General features: G+C 42.5%; 1 protein-coding gene across 3 annotated transcripts in view; it reads right to left on the reverse strand.

Annotated features, from left to right (window-relative positions):
* The window catches only part of STK32C (serine/threonine kinase 32C), a 239,376-nt gene that overhangs the window by 12,716 nt on the left and 206,818 nt on the right, over nucleotides 1-19,842 (reverse strand). For all 3 annotated transcript variants that reach the window (XM_075216055.1, XM_075216053.1, XM_075216054.1), the window contains exons 3-8: nucleotides 18,291-18,442; nucleotides 16,507-16,680; nucleotides 11,366-11,403; nucleotides 9,453-9,542; nucleotides 5,222-5,325; nucleotides 4,866-4,982 (exon numbers count right to left, since the gene is read on the reverse strand). In XM_075216055.1, the coding sequence (XP_075072156.1) occupies nucleotides 4,866-4,982; nucleotides 5,222-5,325; nucleotides 9,453-9,542; nucleotides 11,366-11,403; nucleotides 16,507-16,680; nucleotides 18,291-18,409 (642 nt within the window). In that variant the 5' untranslated portion in view covers nucleotides 18,410-18,442. The remainder of the gene's footprint in view (nucleotides 1-4,865; nucleotides 4,983-5,221; nucleotides 5,326-9,452; nucleotides 9,543-11,365; nucleotides 11,404-16,506; nucleotides 16,681-18,290; nucleotides 18,443-19,842) is intronic.

Genomic DNA, 19,842 nt, shown 5'->3' on the forward strand with positions numbered 1-19,842 from the left:
ATAAATTCAGCTGTCTCACTGAGACAGCTGTTTACTTTCATGAAAAGAATATATTCATTTTCATGCAAAAGTAATACATATCAATGAGCCAACTCCGTGTTTTTATTATGGTATAGAAAGATTATATTACCCACCCACAGCCATAACTAGGCAGGAGCGGGCGGTGCCGTTGCCCAGGGCGCAGCAGCCGCCCGCTACCTGCCTCTGTAACTTAACGTTCAGCCCTTGACAGGAAGTTCGGCATTTATGTTCCAAATGCTGAACTTCCTGTTAGTGGAACGCACATGCGTTCCACTGCGGTAGTAAAAGGCTCTCTCTCTGCATCTCTCTACTCCCGCTGCACTAATTGGACAACAGGCTGCTAAACAAAATACCAAATCGGTTGGAGCAGTAATTCACTGACTTTTTCCAGAAAGGCATCATGTTATCCACTGATAATATGCTGTCCACAGGGAACTAGAATGCCATACTCCAGGTAGATATCTTTACGGGAAAGAGCTTTTACTTTTAATGTTCAACCCAAAACTTAGTTTTGTGTGGAATTATCTTTTAATATATACAAAGATAGCATATTACTGAGCTGAATGATATATTTGAAATAACTGGAGTGTTTACATGTACCCAAATAAGTGGACTATTTTCTTTTTCACTGCTCTGCAGCCATATCAACCACCTGTCCTGATTTTGGTGGGATAATCCCAAATTGCGGACCTCGAAAGGACAGTGGGCATGCACAGAAAGGACAGTGGGCATGCACAGAAAGGACAGTGGGCATGCACAGAAAGGACAGTGGGCATTTTGGAAATAAAGGGGATAAAGGTATGAATGTCCGATTTCTGCAAGTCGCCAGAAATCTGCGACTTTGCAGGTAAAATTTAAAGCTGCGATGGCTTGTAAAGGCAAGTTTGCCTTTACAAGCCATCGCCCCTTTAAATTTTATCTGCATCAGAGAAGTCTTCTAGGCCGGAGCGAGAGGCAAGGTGCGGTCTAGAGACAGATCTAAAAGGGTGCAAGCAGGGCCACCAAGAGGAATTTTGGCCCCGTTATAGTAACTTTTCGAGGACCCTTCCACAGCTGCCAGAGGGGGTGTGGCTACACCATGTTGCTGGCTCCTCCCACTACCCAGGCAGGCCCTGGCACTTTGTAGGCGAAGGCGAGGAAATATATATTTTTTATTTTAAATAACATTTTGCATGTCAAACAGTAGATGCCAGTACTATGCAGCAAAAAATGACTAACAATATATCAGTACCTTTATAGGGGCAGAGCTCTTTCCAGCTAATTCAATAACATGTATGAGGTCACATAATATAAGTGCTGCCGCTGTACATAATTACAGCATACCACGTCACACAGTATACACATTTACACACTACACTATGTACATTTGTAAAAGTTGGAGAAATGGGGCAGTGTTGTAAAACACTTTGATAAAATGTGCCCTTTATTGAAAGCTTTGCAACAGCAAACAATCCTGACTAGACAGACCTTCCAGATCACTAGTGATGACTGATGTTCATTGGACAGCTGCATAAATAACATTACCACATTTTCTAAAATGCTATTAATTTACATAGAACTATACATTTGTAGTAGTACATAAATATAATTTGCTAATGCAAATATTAGCAAAAGGTGAAGAAAACCCTCTTCACAAGAGCTTACAATCTAATCAGAAAAGTGAGACTCAAAAAGGGACTGATTCATTAAGGAACGCAATCTGATAGCAGCTTATGGTAAAAAAAAAATGCACACATACTGCACGCACATAGAAACGTATTTAAGTGCAAGCGGATCTGAAGAAACATTTCCAGTTGAGTACACTCTACTCATACAGCACTTGCCGTATGCAGACAGACACAACACACTGGAGGATACGCGCATATGTACAATATACAGTTCCATCAGAACACACAGAAAAAAATATAAAAATACATCAACACCTGTTACTAATATAATCATTAATAAAAATACATTTTAAAATATTTTTTTTTTACAATTTTTTTACATGAGCTACATTTATCAGGAGGTTATTAATGCCTACTGTACATAAAATACATTTTTAGTTAGTCTTAGTTACAAACACATGTTGTGGCACCATACACATCCGTCCTCTCTATCACTCGGCACTTACACCAGCCCTGATCTAAAGTATTGCGTATCAATTTGAAGGTACTCAGTCCCTTTAACATTTTCTTGGTTATATGGGGAAAAGAAAAGCTTGAAGTTATATATAAGCTTTGATAGGAAGTGATCCTGTTTTTGCATAGGGACAAATGTCCCAGCACACATTAAGAAGCATTGCAGGTCCGCACTTTTTGGAGTTCATAAATTAGATTTAATGTGTTTATTAAACTGTATTATATACCTTTCACCACTAGATGGCACTGATGAGTCACTGAAATTCTCAAATAAGACTGAAGCTAATTTTGAAAAATAAACCAAACATTCAGGATATAGTACACACTAATTTTGTGCAATATTTATGAAAGCTTCCTAATTTTTAAATCCATTCTATCCACAACTAGTAGGAGCATACATCATTTTAAACCAATAAAGTATTTTCTGTTTAGCAGGAAAAAGAAAAAAATCTACTTTTACTAGGTTTGAAATCAGAAACCAGCGTCACAGCAGGCTGCCGAAATACTGTATTTCATGCTTCAATCACGTATTGTAAAACTAGTTATTTTCAGCTTTTAGAGAGCCCAATTTCACAGTAGTCTAAGTTTCCAAACAGTGCCACAAGTGTACACTTTATTTAATGAAAGAATGGCTTGAAATTGCATTAGATCCCATTGAATTTCAAAGTCCAAATTCTCACACTATGATGGAACAAGAAAATATTTTACTATTTTATTTCATAAAGTTGTGAACAAGGGTTCTGGGGAGTAGTTTATTCAGTTAAAGTGAACAGTTAGAGTGTAAACCAGCCCCAGTTGTCTAGCACTGGGGCTGAAGGAAGATTTGGGCAGAGGGACACTGCCTGTTATTTATATATTTACTGTATGCGGGGCCTGTACTTATTACAGGTGGTCAGTGCTCCTACCACTGCACTTCTTTGAGGACATCAAGGTCAGGGGCTGGCTGGGAAATTTTAGCCTGGGAGCCGGACCTCGGCTCAGCAGACTATTAGGAACATTTTAAAGGGAAAAAATGCAAGTAGCCAAGAGACCCTGCCCAAGGGAGCCCACTATGGGACTGGCAGATGTCCCCCACCACAGTCAGCCCCAGTCAGTTTAAACTCACCCTCCATTAATAACATACTTGCCAACTCTCCCGGAATGTCCGGGAGACTCCCGCATTTTGCGAGAGTCTCCCGGACTCCCGGGCGAGTGTGGCAATCTCCCGAATTCTTCCCACTTCACTAGGAAGTGCCCCACTTCCTAGTGAAGTGGGCAGAATTAGATCCCAAACGCCGCGAATCCCGGTGAATCGCTGCATTTGGCCCCGCCCCCTGTGACGCGTCATTTGACAGCGGGGGCGGGGTGTCATTTTGGCCGTCCCGCCCCCCTCACGCCCCCCTCCACTGGCTGGCTCCCGGAAGGGAGCTGAAGAAAGTGGGCAAGTATGATTAATAACCACAGCATCTTTACACTTCAATATATCTTCTATTGTTACTGGCTGGGATGTGCTACAAGCAGGTGCATATCAGTGTTTACTATCACGTATTAAATGGGCACTATACTGACTAATGATTGGTACATACTTGCCAACCTTTTTAAACTTCTTTCCGGGAGATAAGGGGGCGTGGTTGGAGGCCGGGAGGGTCAGGGGGCGGTGAATCGTGTCATTTTGGCACCGTCCCCGCAACAAAATGCCGTTTTTGTCGCAGGGGGTGGGGCCAAAATGACGCGATTCACTGTGAATCGCGTCATTTTGACAGCAAAATGCAGTTTGCGGAATATTTGCCTGCTCTCCCGGGAGTCCGGGAGACCTACCCGAATTTCGGGAGTCTCCTGGACATTCCGGGAGAGTTGGCAAGTATGAATTGGTATACAGGGCTGGATTACTGATTTCAGCCAGTAGGCACACAATGTACGTCACCGTTGGCAACTAAAGGCACGTTCCATTCAGATGGAACCTCCTCTGGCTGTGGTGCTCCTGGCACAGACTGTAATATACTGACGAGTATGACAATCCTGCCGTGCAGGGAACAGAACACTAGTCACCCTAGAACCATTCCTATGTATCATTCATGTTGGCTAACATGAATGATACGAAATTACAATAACTGTTTTTAATTATTATATGGTACAACCCCTTTAATATGTTCCCATAATCCAATACTCAGAGCGGAAATACAAATGGTGCTGGGGAAGGGAGGTTTATGGCTTACTACTGTTCTGTGCTGTGTGTGGCTTTCTGGTATTCTGTGTAGCCGGTCCCTACAACTCAGGTGCCCTGGGGCTCCCACAAATCTTAACCCAAGCTGGATGAAATGTACCGGTATACTTAAACAGTAGCTCACAAGCATCTGTTACCACTTGGATATAAGCCCCAGTCATAGGCAAACCGAGGGGGGATTTCCTAGTGCCTGGAAACCCCCCTCCAAGCCTTGGGCACTCTATAATTGAGATGGCTGAACCCTGCTCCCGCTTCACACGGCTCTGCTTGAAAAGGGAGAGCTGCGTGCATCTAACAGTAGTACATGCAGCATTGCCCATGTATATTATTGGGATAGGAAGAGTTGGAGAGCAGCCAATCACTGTCTAAAATTATAGCCACGCCCCTATGCATGCTGGTCACGCCCACTGGCGGCGTGGCGTGGAAACCCCCCTCTACAAATCCTGCGTTTGCCCCTGCCAGTATATTTGAATTATGAAACAGATTTTTGTTAAGATAATTAAATAAAAAATAATGAATACCTTCCGCAGAAGCGCAATCATATCCTTTGACCAGACTGATGAGTATTGAACAGTGATTGTGCTGAACAACTGGACGAGAGATTCCACTGGGTTACTGGAATGGATGTCGTACGGTCTCTAAGAAACAGGGAATTTAGTAGACAATACAGGTTACTGACTAACATAGGTGTCAGAGGAGATTGAACCATTGCCACCAATTAGAACTTTGCATTACAGTAGCTTAACGTGCTCTAAACCAATCAAACCTAAACTATTTATTGGCTTCTATTGGTCATTACACATAAGGACCCATGTCAGCCACCAACCTACAATATCCACACCCAATTTACATTTTAAGAAATTATAACAAGTCTTACCCATCCTCGGAGCAGCTCGAATGCCATTACTCCTAAGGACCACCAGTCAACCTCGAATGAGTAGCCAGTTCCCCCATTGACAAAAGACTGAAATATCTCTGGGGCTGAAATAAGAAAAATATTGTTGTATCTTATGTGTTAACAATCCTTTAGATTTGAAATGAATCACGACATAACACAAGCATTAAATAAATGAATTTCTATTATTCCTATGATAACAACTTCTACTGATGTGCCAGTAGTGTCCCACACGTAAGTCCAGTTGTGCCCCCGTATATCTTAATAGATAAGCACACACTGTAGCGGCTCAGCCACTGCCCCCACCAGTAACAGGAGCCCATTAAGTGCCCATACAGAGATATCAGTGCCCCAGTAATACCAGCTTATGGTGTCTCCATATATATGGAAGCAGGCCAGGCATTGCTGCAGCCCAGTCTATGAACCCACATATATCAGCAGTATCACACATTATAACCGCCCACCCAATGCCCCCACATACATAAGAAGGGCCCCACATGTATACCGGTAATGCCACAAACATACTTGGCTAGTCAGTGCAGTCACATCATTCTGTAAGCAGGCTTGTGAAGGAGAAGACGAGGAGCCATGGCGCTCCTCTAAAAAAGACTTGGCCAGTACGGTTGGTCATTGGAATGAACAGATGTCCTATGACCACCTCCATTGTGCTATAACCATCTCACTTGTGCTATGCTGGACAATGTTATATGACCACCTCCAGTGTGCTATAACCATCTCACTTGTGTTATGCTGGACAATGTTATATGACCACCTCCAGTGTGCTATAACCATCTCACTTGTGCTATGCTGGACAATGTTATATGACCACCTCCAGTGTCTTTATATCCAATGAGGGAGATCTTCAATATGGCCATTTTACATGTGCTATGCTGGACATATGGCCTATGACCACCTCCATTGTACTGTGACCATTTCACTTGTGCTATGCTGGACAAAGGTCCTATGACCACCTCCATTATGCTATGACCATCTCACTTGTGCTGTGCTGTGCTGAATGGATGTACTATGACAACCTCCATTGTGCTGTGACCATCTCACTTGTGCTATGCTGGACAGATATCCTATGCCTACCTCCATTGTGCTATGACAATCTTACTTGTGCTATTCTGGACAGAAAGTCATATGACCAAATCCATTGTGTTTAGGTCCAATGAGGAAGATCACCATCTCACTTGTGTGCTGCGCTGGACAGATGTTCTATGACCACTTTCATTGTGCAATGACCATCTCACTTGTGCTATACTGGACAGAAGTTCTAAGACCACCTCCATTTTGCTATAACCATCTAACTTGTGCTATGCTGGACCGATGTTATATGACCACCTCCATTGTGTTTAAGTCCAATGGGGAAGATTTTCATGATGACCATCTCACTTGTGCTGTGCTGGTCAGATGTCCTATGACCACCTCCATTGTGTTTAGGTCCAATGAGGAAGATCTCTATTATGACCATCTCACTTGTGCTATGCTGGACAGATGCCCTGTGAGTTTGTGTCACATTCTAAAATGTAAATGTAGCATTAGAAGTTTAGGACATAATACATGAAAAGCGCAATAAAAGCAGATAGATGTGACTGAGCCAGAATAAATATGCAATTATGTGCAATGTGGTATTTATATCGAGATTACTATGAGTTTTAGAAAAAAAATACATTTAATATTTTCTCTCTATTTGTGCATTCAAACCTTCCCCCAACCTCCTGCTCATTTAATGACTGTTTTTTCCTTTCATTCATAATTTATAGCTGTCATTATATCTTAAATCATACCCTTGATCTTATCATCTACCCCTCATTCCCATCACTTCCACATATTTGTGCAACATTAGATTTAGAGAAAATCAGAAAACTGACAAGAGAATAGGACATAAATATTAGATAATGACGCCTACCTGCCAACAGTCAGATTTCCTCCCAAACGGAGAGAGCGTGAAAGGTAATTAAGAGCGCTAATGGCTATTACTGACACAATGCACCTAACTTTAGGTGAATATTTCTCTTTATATGGATAGTGCATGTATATGGGTAGCAGGGTGTTCAAAAACGTGCTTCATCTGCTGGCTTATTGGTCGCTAATTGCAGGGTAGGGGGAAGACTGTGCCTTATATCGCATCCACGTGCTAAAGAGATTTATGTTGACGGATGAGATAGTTAAATGAGCTTCAATGGGTAGAGATTGGGACTTGTGGAGCGATACCAAGTTAGTGAGTGATCAAACACCTACACACACAGGAGGACACACAAACACACACAGGAGGACACACAAATACACACAGGCACACACAGGAGGACACACACAGGCACACACAGGAGGACACACAAATACACAAACACACACAGGCACACACAGAGGGCTGTGGAGAGCGATCACAGGCCCCAGGATTAGAGGTTGGTGCAGCTTTGACATTTGTCATCACAAAGGTCAGCTGTGTGTTCTCTGACATCACAGAACTGGTATTCAATTTTTCTTTATGACTTGCTTAGGACCCGGGGCTTTGGTTCCTGCTACCCTCCTTTCCCCCCCTCTCATTGGGCGGGCATATAGACACACACACTAGCGTGGACAGCTGGCCCCAGGGCCGTAACTAGGGCTGTGCGACTGGGGGCCCCCAGAGGCCTGAGCTCCAGGGCTTCAACCCCTGCTACCCTCCTTCCCCCCTCTCATTGGGCCAGCACATAGAAACACACACTAACTTGGACCCACTGGACTCCTAGGTGCCCAGAGGCCTGGACTCCAGGGCATAAGCCCCTGCTACCCTCCCTCCTCCTCTTATTGGGTGGGCACATAGTAACACACTCTAGCTTGAACCCACTGGCTCCCTAGGCCCGCTGAGAGGCCTGGACCGCGGGGCTTCAGCCCCTGCTACCCTCCTTCCCCCTCCCATTGGGCGAGCACATAGACACACACACACTAGCTTGGACCGACTGACTCCCTAGGCCCCCCGAGAGGCCTGGACCCTGGGGCTTCAGTCCCTGCTACCCTCCTTCCCCCTCTCATTGGGCGGGCACATAGACACACACACTAGCTTGGATCCACTGGCTCCCTAGGCCCCCCAAGAGGCCTGGACCCCGGGGTTTCAGTCTCTGCTACCCTCCTTCCCCCTCTCACTGGAAGGGAACATAGACACACACTAGCTTGGACCCGCTGCCCTCCTAGGCATCCGAGAGGCCCTAGGCCCTCTCATTGGGCCAGCACACAGATACACACACTGACATAGATACAGGTAATCAGGCTTTAGCCGGTACCTTCACTGGGACTCATTTGCACCAGCCTGTTGCATTTTATGCTGGGAAGCGTATTTAGAGGAACAATTCTACAAACATATAAAGAATAAAGGCTGAAATGTACAAATATAGCACGAGTCCTAATCTTCTTACTAATATTGGAGTATTGAAATTGGGATCAATCCCAGTTTTAAAACACAGAAGATTCGGAGAAGATTAAGGTTAGTGAAATGCTCAATAGAACCCCATGTGGGACATCTTGACATAATCTATAAATAAAAGGAGAGCCGACTACATATATAATTGAATCTACTTCATGGACAAGTCATTGAAAGACATAAAACCCATTATTACTTGAAACCATCCAGATCACTTTAATAAAAATGTCATGAACATTCTATGGAATATAAATGGCAAAACTTGTCAACACATTCTATGCCTCATACTCAGTGATATTACTAGCTCCTCGATTATTGATAGCCTGGATAATGGTTCAGTCTTCAGACTGGATCCTTAACTGTAGGCCTCATTTGCTAAAGTAACATTTAGGTGCAAAATGTGCACTGATCTACAGAAACCAATCAGTAATTAGTATTTATCTGTCTAGTATAAGTCATTATTATTATTATTATTATTTTTATTATTATTAAAAATAATAATCTGTATTTATAGGGTGCCACCTGAGGTCTGCATCGCCGTACAGATGGAAAACAACAAGACAACACATAATACAACAGTACAATACAGTAAACAAAAAACACTACAACTCTCAACACAGTTAGACAATAAAAAAAATGTATGATTGTTGCATCTCAATACAATGTTACCAAATGAGCCCTTGTGCATAGATAACACATAAACCATAATTTTATTCACCTGTAATATTATGCACACTATAAAAATATGTTAGTTTCATAGTAAAAGGCATTCAAAACATTTGCATTATGGTTACACTGTAACTTCCTCACCCATATATGGTTTTGTCCCAGCCAGGGCAGTGGCTCTCTCTCCGTCTTTGATAATTGTTGCGACATTGAAGTCAGTTAGATGAGCGTGTCCTGAGGAACAGGAAAGAACAGAAAGTTCTCAGCCAAGAAATAAAGGACTGTTTCAGTATGCAAACATCCAATTAGCTATTCAGGACACCCTGGCATGAGTTAGAAGGTAATGTTGTTGAAATGCTGATTGATGCAAAAAAAAAAAAAAAGTATAAAAGCAAACCAAAAAAGCAACTAGGGAATCAATTAAATCCTCAAAGATAAAAAAAAAACCTTAATGTGAAAAACGAAATGAAGGTGTTACGGAGATAAACAGATTAGACTTTTAAATGTGCTTCTTATATAAAACTAATGCTGTTGTGTGAGATTCGGTGATGTGAAACAAGAGTGAAGCTACAGTTTGCCCATCACAGATTAGGCAGCAATTTACTCACACCGCTCACTTGCTGTTGCAAGTAATATTCTTTGTAAGAAATAATAAGGACTGCCCCACTTGTATATATACCTGACCCTATAGCTGACCTTAAGGAGACATCATCCTGGAGATGACAAAAGTGCGGGGGCGTGACAATGTGATACATGACATCACAGTCCCCGCCCCCGCTGAGCAGAGACAAATCACGTCACCACTTAAGACAAGATATATATATGTTTCCATTCTTTTATTTTACTTATTATAGTGGCGGTTTTGTCTATAACTACATCAGTGGCAGATAATTGACCACTGATGTAATAATAATATAACCTGCATATTAGCTATACTAATACAGCCTCCTAACCATATATTCTATAGGTTTGAGTATATAGGTAGTAGTATATAGGTACTAGTGCATCCAGTTAATTTTATTTTTGATTTGTTTTATTAGCATGATATATTTTTATATTTCGCTTTTTTAAATTATATACAACAAAATATATGTTTTAAGTGGATGGTTTATGTGATTATAACTATTAATAGAGGATTCTTAGAGCACCTAGCCTTAAAAAACTCCTGTTCTTTTCTTTTCTAAAATGTTATACCTGAGTTTTAGGTTGCACCCCAGTTACAAACTATAAAATTATTTACAAATTATAAAAGGGAATTAATCATTATCCCTATTGATATGATCATATGTACTAGGTTATAATCCTGTGCTTGGTGCGATAGTACAACTTTCCAGATAACCATGGTTAACAGAGGAAGAACAATGATTTCAATAACCACCCTCCTTTTAAAGCTTCCTATCTGTTATTCTAACTCAATCAGCATGACAGAGTGATCTCCAGCCCTGTCCTCCTCAACACTCTCACCTGTGTTACCGAGAGAATCACTGACCTGATGTCAGCTGGTACTTTTTCGGCTGTGCTGAAATGCAGTGGAATTGTTGTTTTTGGGATAAAGTTCATTGTCATGGCAAAGAGGGACTTTGAAATTAATTGCAATTTATCTAATCGCTCTTCATGACATTTTGGAGTATATGCAAATTACCATCATAAAAACGGAGGCAGCAGAATTTGTGAAAAATAATATTTATATCATTCCCAAAACTTTTGGCCATGACTGTACTGCTTCAAGTGTCCTTCATCTCCCCAACTGTCCTGTTTTTCACAGGTTAGTCTTCCAGATCTGCTGAAAATGGGGTATGGCTGGATGGATCAGGTGCAAAGCCAGCGGGTATTGGGTGTTGCCTACAGTTTCCTGATGTTCTAGTTAGCAATGATTGAAGAAATGCTCCATGGTTGCCATTAAAGCACATTAATTTGTTCACTCATTTAAATAAAACAATTACAGAGAGGATAGAAAACTCATAATTAACTTCACAGCTAATTAATGCCATAACAAGATGACTTAAAAGTATCACTAGAGAGTATGTAAAACAAGCTGAGTGGTATTGTCTGCTGACCTTGTTCATCTAGAAGGATGTTGTCTGGCTTTACGTCTCTGCAACATAATAAAATGTTCTTCTGTTAGAATGTTATCCTTAGTATTTAACAAATCATATGTTCACTGTGTCATTAGCATTCCCCTGTGCAAGCAACATACTCTTATTACAGGATTAATTAAAATACATCAAGATCATAATCCTGTACTTATAGATCCATAGTCAGGTTTTCAGAGGGACAATCCGGTTTTCCTTCTGGACTACTACAAATCAAGCAAGAGGGCAAGATTTCAGTTTAAGTTTAATAAAGTGGTGAAAAAGGGTGTTCAGGAGTCTTTATTCAATGAATCTATTTTCAAAGTGTCTGTGTTTTTGTAATGGTGTTTAATCTGGGATGACATGCAGATTTTTATGCCACTCATAGAAGTGTCAACCCTGCACTGAGCAGCCCACACTTATGGTCTCTTTGCTAAAGTGAAAATTGGCCAAAGGTTCTAGCGATTGAGTGGTTGAGAATTTTGAGAATTTGGGGAGGGGTTATACTGCCCGAATTGTAATTACATATCTATTCATTTATATTACACAGTGCAGTGTTTGCTGTCTGAGCTGAGGTGACTGCCAATCATTTGCACTGTGATTGACAGTTACCTCCACTCCATAGATACTTCTGAATACTTAATTTAGGCTGGAGGTACAAACATAGTATTTTGATGCACAAACCACAGTACATATGGGTTCCATTCTTTTCATTTATCTGATGCATAGTATGATTGTCTCAAACTGGCATCTGGAAAAGGAAAAATGTATTGAAAGGAATTTCTATAGGTGCCTCTGGTAAACACACTGGTCACGATGCAGTGGCAGCACGCAGAAGATTATCAAAATTTGTATATCATCATCATCATCACCATTTATTTATATAGCGCCACCGATTCCACAGCGCTGTACAGAGAACTCATTCACATCATTCCCTGCCCCATTGGAGCTTACAATCTAAATTCCCTAACATACACCCACAGACAGACAGACAGAGAGAGAGAGACTAGGGTCTATTTTTATAGCAGCCAATTAACCTACTAGTATGTTTTTGGAGTATGAAATATACCTAAACTAACTCTTCTTTAATACTTGAATAAATATATTCACAATGCTGTTTATTTCATCATTTAGAGAAAGTTTCCATTGATGAGGAGAGTGGTGCTTCTGTACTGTGCAGCAGTGTAAATACTGAGATTATGAATTAACTAGCAAGTCTCCAATGTAGAAAGATAGGTAAAGGAAATGTATTGTGTGTCCACAGTTTTGCAGCTTCATAAATTACCTTTAGTGTTCTAAAATGTTGGGGGCAGGGACGGACAACTGAAATCACAGTTTGATATGGGGCACAGTGTGATGCAGGGGGGCAGTGTGATGCAGAGGGACAGTGTGATGAGGGGCACAGTGTGATGCAGAGGGACAGTGTGATGCAGAGGGATAGTGTGATGAGGGGTACAGTGGGATGAGTGGGGCACAGTGTGATGCAGGGGGACAGTGTGATGCAGAGGGACAGTGTGATGAGGGGCACAGTGTGATGCAGGGGGGCAGTGTGATGCAGGGGGACAGTGTGATGCAGGGGGACAGTGTGATGAGGGGCACAGTGTGATGCAGGGGGGCAGTGTGATGCAGGGGGGCAGTGTGATGAGGGGCACAGTGTGATGCAGAGGGATAGTGTGATGAGGGGCACAGTGTGATGCAGAGGGATAGTGTGATGAGGGGCACAGTGTGATGCAGAGGGATAGTGTGATGAGGGGTACAGTGGGATGAGTGGGGCACAGTGTGATGCAGGGGGACAGTGTGATGCAGGGGGGCAGTGTGATGCAGGGGGACAGTGTGATGCAGAGGGACAGTATGATGAGGGGCACAGTGTGATGCAGAGGGACAGTATGATGAGGAGCACAGTGTGATGCAGGGGGGCAGTGTGATGCAGGGGGGCAGTGTGATGAGGGGCACAGTGTGATGCAGAGGGATAGTGTGATGAGGGGCACAGTGTGATGCAGAGGGATAGTGTGATGAGGGGCACAGTGTGATGCAGAGGGATAGTGTGATGAGGGGTACAGTGGGATGAGTGGGGCACAGTGTGATGCAGGGGGACAGTGTGATGCAGGGGGGCAGTGTGATGCAGGGGGACAGTGTGATGCAGAGGGACAGTATGATGAGGGGCACAGTGTGATGCAGAGGGATAGTGTGATGAGGGGCACAGTGTGATGCAGAGGGATAGTGTGATGAGGGGCACAGTGTGATGAGGGGCACAGTGGGATGAGTGGGGCACAGTGTGATGCAGGGGGACAGTGTGATGCAGAGGGACAGTGTGATGCAGAGGGATAGTGTGATGAGGGGCACAGTGTGATGCAGAGGGACAGTGTGATGCAGAGGGATAGTGTGATGAGGGGCACAGTGTGATGCAGAGGGACAGTGTGATGCAGAGGGACAGTGTGATGCAGAGGGACAGTGTGATGCAGTGGGGCAGTGTGATGCAGTGGGCAGTGTAATGAGGGGCTCAGTGTGATGCAGGGGCACAGTAGGATGAGTGGGGCACAGTGGGATGAGGGGCACAGTCAAGCTGTCAAATTATTGTAACATTAATAATCATTTTCTTCCCTTTTACAAAGTATGATAATTTTTTTTTATCATATTAGCTTCTAAAATCTATAAGACTATTTGTAAGTATTTTTATTATTTTATATATGTATGAAAAGGTCGCCTTGGTAAGGTCCACTATGAATCAGGAGAAACTAACAAAACCTCAGGGTGGCTCAGGTCTCAGATAGGTGACAAGGGCACAGCCTGCAGAAAGAAGAAGGTTGAACTTAAGTTGATAAGTTGCACTTTCTTATATGAAGTGACCTATAAGCCACAAAATAAGAGAAGCTGGAAATATAACTGAGCTTTATTTATCTATAGGATTATATATTTTACTGTGTGTGTGTGTGGGGGGGGGGGGGGGGGGGTAATTCCAGTTTTTCCTCTGAGTAATTAGATAAAAAAACAAGGTGCTCCTGTCTTTTATTACCCCTCTAGAATAGTGAATGGATGTAGGGAAGTACAGAAGCCTATACCAGCATAATTGACTTGTAGCCCTCCCTTTAAATGATAGGGCTCTACTTTGTCATTTGGGCTTTAGGTCAGATACCAGCACTCCGTGCCAAAGTCCGATATTGTTCGGTGTGGATTTAGCAGGGTTATTTTTTTAATCGAAAAGGAAAGAAATGTGAATTCTAAATGTACATTGTAACAAAACTCCTAGGGCAGGTCTGAACAGTGTATTATATCTTTGCTTTCTAAATGAACATTAGTTAGTAGCACTTTAAGGACTGTTACATTATTTTGTTTTGCCCAAACCTCTAGCTCCTATATCCTTGTATCCCAGACTAGATCTCCTGCTTCCCTCTATATTATTCTGCATTACTGCTGGTTTTCCTGTTCAAATAGTTAGTCTGTTCTTTATCCAATGTTTTACTCTTTGGATGGAGTTTACATAAATTAGCATTAAAAGATTCCCATTTTTGCAAGTGTTTGCAGAAATCGATACTATCATCCATATAAACAGCAAATAGTAGGAGCACATGGACTGGTACAAGTAAGAGGGAATAGGGAGGATTAAAGTCCCTGTAATTATTGGGAGGAACAATGTTCCCTTAAAACTACATCTGTGGTTTGGTGCAGTCTTTATATAAGGGAAGATGGGAGGGAGATGTAGGTGGTTGAAGAGAAGTGCAAGCTATGCCCTCCATGGTGCCACATCCACACACACAAGTGGCCACACCCATACAACATTGGCCACACCTCTGGTGGGACGGCACATTAGGGACCTGATAATTTTCAGTCCTAGGCCCAAGTGGCCCTTAATCTGGTACTGGGCGCAGTGGGATGAGGGGGCACACTGTGATGCTGGGGCACAGTGTGATGTAGGGGGACAGTGTGATGCATGGAGACACTGTGATAGGGGGCACAGTGTGATGAGGTGGCACAGTGGGATGATGGCGCACAGTATGATGAAGGGCACAATGTGATGAAGGGGCACTGTGTGATATAGGGCACAGTGCAATGATGGGCACAGTCTGATGTGGGGCACAGTGTGATAAAAGGGGAACAGTGTGATGAAGGGGCACAGTGTGATAAAGGGGGCACAGTGTGATGAAGGGGGAACAGTGTGATGAAGGAGGAAAAGTGTGATGAGGGGCACAGTGTGATATGGGGCACAGTGAGATGAGGAGCACAGTGAGATGAGGGGAACAGTGTGATAAAGAGGGCATATTGGGATGAGGGGGCCCAATGTGATGAAGGGCCACAGTGTGGTGAATGGGTGCAATGTGATGAAGGTGAACAGTGTGATGAAGGGGGCAGCAGTGTGATAAAGGAGGAACAGTGTGATGAAGGGGAGCAATGTGATGAGGGGGCAGTGTGATGAAGGGGCACAGTGTGATGAAGGGGAGCAATGTGATGAGGGGGCAGTGTGATGAAGGGGCACAGTGTGATGAAGGGGAGCAATGTGATGAGGGGGGCAGTGTGATGAGGGGGGCAGTAATGTGATGAAGGGAGAACAGTGTAATAATGGGACAGACATATCTGTTAATTATTGCTGTTATTATTGGGATTTTATAGCTCTATAGTGTTTTATATATTTAAAAAAAAGCACCCCTTAAGAATGGGCCTCTACTTATGGGCCAGTGCTGTGTGATTGACCCCCGAGCTAAAGTCTGCCAGCCAGCCCCTGGTTGGGGGTGACTTCAGATGTCTGATACAGAAGTGATAACATGATTTATATAAAGTTGAAGAGGTAAGTTATGGCAAAACTGAACATTGTATTTTTATGCTTTACATATGGAGCTGTAATATAAGGAAAGACATCATTTTGCACCGAGAACCATCTTATTTTTCTATTTGCATTTATTACCGTAAGTAATAAGATCAGCATGACCCCCATCACTAATAAGATAAATTAATATATTGAGCATCAAATTCAGGAGGGCATAAAATAAAGCAATCTGAAGGTGTGAAACATCTTTAATACTAAGTTGAGCAAATGTAGATTTTGAGGGTAAATAGAAGGAAGTGGAATTGTGTATTATATGTTATTATGAAGAACTATATACAAAATACGGTAAATATTCTGAAGACAGTACCTATGGATTATATGTTGACTTCTTAGGTAATCTAACGCTAGCGCCATCTCACAGATGTACAGCTTTACAGTCTCCTCTGTAAACTGGACATTTTGTTGTAAATGATATCGCAGATCTCCACCCAAGAGTAAATCTACAACCATGAACATGTCCTCCTCGTCCTGGAACGAATACCTGTAAATCAGAAAGGACACAACAACCAAGATGTTAGAATTTTTTTTTTTTCCAGCTGCCGTTAAACCATAATTCCCAGCATGCTCTCACAGCCGCCTGTACTTTATAGGAGATATTGTTCAGCTGCGCTTGAAGATACACAAATTGTCTAAGTCTGTAATAAAGTACATTTTACTTAAACTGACAACTGACAACTACCATCATTTCCAAAGCTATGTTTCCATGTGGGTTCTGAGAACTGTAAAGCACTGCTATAAAACAAGTGATAAAACGCAATGTAGTAACATAAAAACGAAAATAAGTGATAGATGTTCAATTAATCAGAGAGAGACAGTTTATATGGATAGTAACGGTTTTATGTTACATCTTTGAATTGTATTTCACCGCTTTATATAAAGCATTCATAACCATGGTTTGCTGTCTGTAAGGCTGTGATTAGTCATGTATAGAACAGGGCTAATTTGCCATTGTTATTCTAGGCTGCACATTTTACAGTAGACAGAGTTCAGGGAATACCTATTTCCCAGCATTTAATCAATGTAGGATGATGTGCACAGCATTTAATTCTAGAACTTACATTTATTGAGTAATTTCTCTATTGCCGGCACCATGATAGATTTATGTTTAACTCTTCCAGGGATTAGAGAGCCAATACAGATCATGGGGTACATTAATCAAAACTTCTAAAATGGAGAAGTAGAGGTCAGGGGTGCACGCAGGGGGGGGTTTGTGGTTCTCCAGAAACCCCTCCCCTCAGCGATTGAACGGGCACTAAACATTGCCCCTACACAGCAGCACTGTACTGTACAGCAGCCGCGGCGCTGTCACAGAAGCGTCCGTGGCGGTGCTGTATTGTACTACAATACAGCACTGCTGCGGACACTTCTTTGACAGCGCCGCGGCTGCTGTACAGTACAGCATCGCCAGAATGGAGCTGCTGCGCAGCTCTCTCTCTATATTTTTTTGGAGGGGAGAGGAAACCCCCCTAAAAAATCCTGCGTTTGCTCCTGGAGGTGTTGTGCATAGCAACCAATCAGATTCTAGCTATTATTTTCTGGGCTGTACCAGATAAATCATAGCTTGCATCTGATTGGTTGCTATGAGCAACACCTCCATTTTTCCTTTTTAGACGTTTCCATAAATCTACCACCATGAGGACTATCAAATAGCGAAACTTCCAGATCATTGACAATGATGCACATTGGAATGTAGGGTATTTAAGTATAACTGTTGTTTACACACAGTTGTGGCAGCCATTTTGTAGACCAAGCCATTATTTATGAGAGCGCTGTTAATCCATTCCCCTGAGGCGTGAGGCTACTGCTTCAGTCCACAAAATGGCAGCCTCAATTCTCTATAGGTAGCGGATACACTGTACTATAGTTTACTCACAAAAGTCAAACAAAATGGTAAAGTTGTGATTAGGCTAAAGAAGTGTTTCTGAACACCAGCCCACATGATGTACCTCATGTTTTGGTATAGTTAAACAGGGCTCCTAGAGTGACCCTCAAGCAGAATGAACTGTGAATTGGTGCAGTACACACAATGTGATATAGCAAGCTTTGGAATGGACTTAGAATTAACTAAAAATAAATATTAAATCTGCTTACCAAAGATTGACTAAAAAAACATGCTCAATTTCCTGCATAATTTCCAACTCTCTGAAGACGTTCCTTACTTCGTCCCGTTCAATACACTGCTGTTTATTCATGTACTTCATGGCATACATTGTTTCTGTGTCCTTCTTCTGAACAATGCAAACCTAGGTCAAAGAGAAAAAGCATAGTAGAGAATTGTTTTGGTGTATTGATTGTACTAACATGATGTGAATAAAGGCAAATGGTTATATACAGACATATGGGTATCATTCTACTAAGAATAACATGGTACTTTGCTGAAAACAGTTTCTTGTCTGGCACTTTTTCCAAATCAACTGGAAAACTCCCAATGTCTTCTGTAACAAAGTGGTATTCAGCGGACAATGAGCACATGGAGTTGGGGCTGCCATAGGCTAGACAAGACATTGAAAGTTCTGTAATACACTAGCCACCAGACTGGAGGTCCTGCCATAGACTAGCTACGAAAGACTTGTTATTCATAAATGAATCACAAGACTAAAAGTTCTGCCATACACTAGTCACCAGAGTTGTGTTTCTGCCATACACTAGTCACCAGAGTTGTGTTTCTGCCATACACTAGTCACCAGAGTTGAGGATCTGCCATACACTAGCCACCAGAGTTGAGATTCTGCCATACACTAGCCACCAGAGTTGAGGTTCTGCCATACACTAGTCACCAGAGTTGTGTTTCTGCCATACACTCGTCACCAGAGTTGAGGTTCTGCCATACACTAGCCACCAGAGTTGAGGTTCGGCCATACACTAGCCACCAGAGTTGAGGTTCTGCCATACACTAGCCACCAGAGTTGAGATTCTGCCATACACTAGCCACCAGAGTTGTGTTTCTGCCATACACTCGTCACCAGAGTTGAGGTTCTGCCATACACTAGCCACCAGAGTTGAGATTCTGCCATACACTAGCCACCAGAGTTGTGTTTCTGCCATACACTCGTCACCAGAGTTGAGGTTCTGCCATACACTAGCCAGCAGAGTTGAGATTCTGCCATACACTAGCCACCAGAGTTGAGGTTCTGCTATACACTAGTCACCAGAGTTGAGGTTCTGCCATACACTAGTCACCAGAGTTGAGGTTCTGCCATACACTAGTCACCAGAGATGAGGTTCTGCCATGCACTAGTCACCAGAGTTGAGATTCTGCAATACACTAGTCACCAGAGTTGAGATTCTGCAATACACTAGTCACCAGAGTTGAGATTATGCAATACACTAGCCACCAGAGTTGAGATTCTGTAATACACTAACAACATGATTAAAATTCATACTACACACTAGTTAAAAGATTGAAAGACTTGCTTTACACAAGCCACCAGAATTAGAGTCTTGCCATACACTAGCGTACCCTTTGTGTACTAGCAATAACATTGCATATTTTGGGCTGATTGTATCAACATATCAGATATATTTCACTGTGTACTATTGCGCCAAATGGGCCATTTCCTCTATTCATTCCCACTTATTCAAGGGTTGGAACTTCCATTTTGCCTCTCTGTCCCCCCAGGCAGCATTCTTTGCACCACACCAC

The sequence above is a fragment of the Mixophyes fleayi genome, chromosome 6, assembly GCF_038048845.1.
Source record: "Mixophyes fleayi isolate aMixFle1 chromosome 6, aMixFle1.hap1, whole genome shotgun sequence".
Classification (NCBI taxonomy): domain Eukaryota; kingdom Metazoa; phylum Chordata; class Amphibia; order Anura; family Limnodynastidae; genus Mixophyes; species Mixophyes fleayi.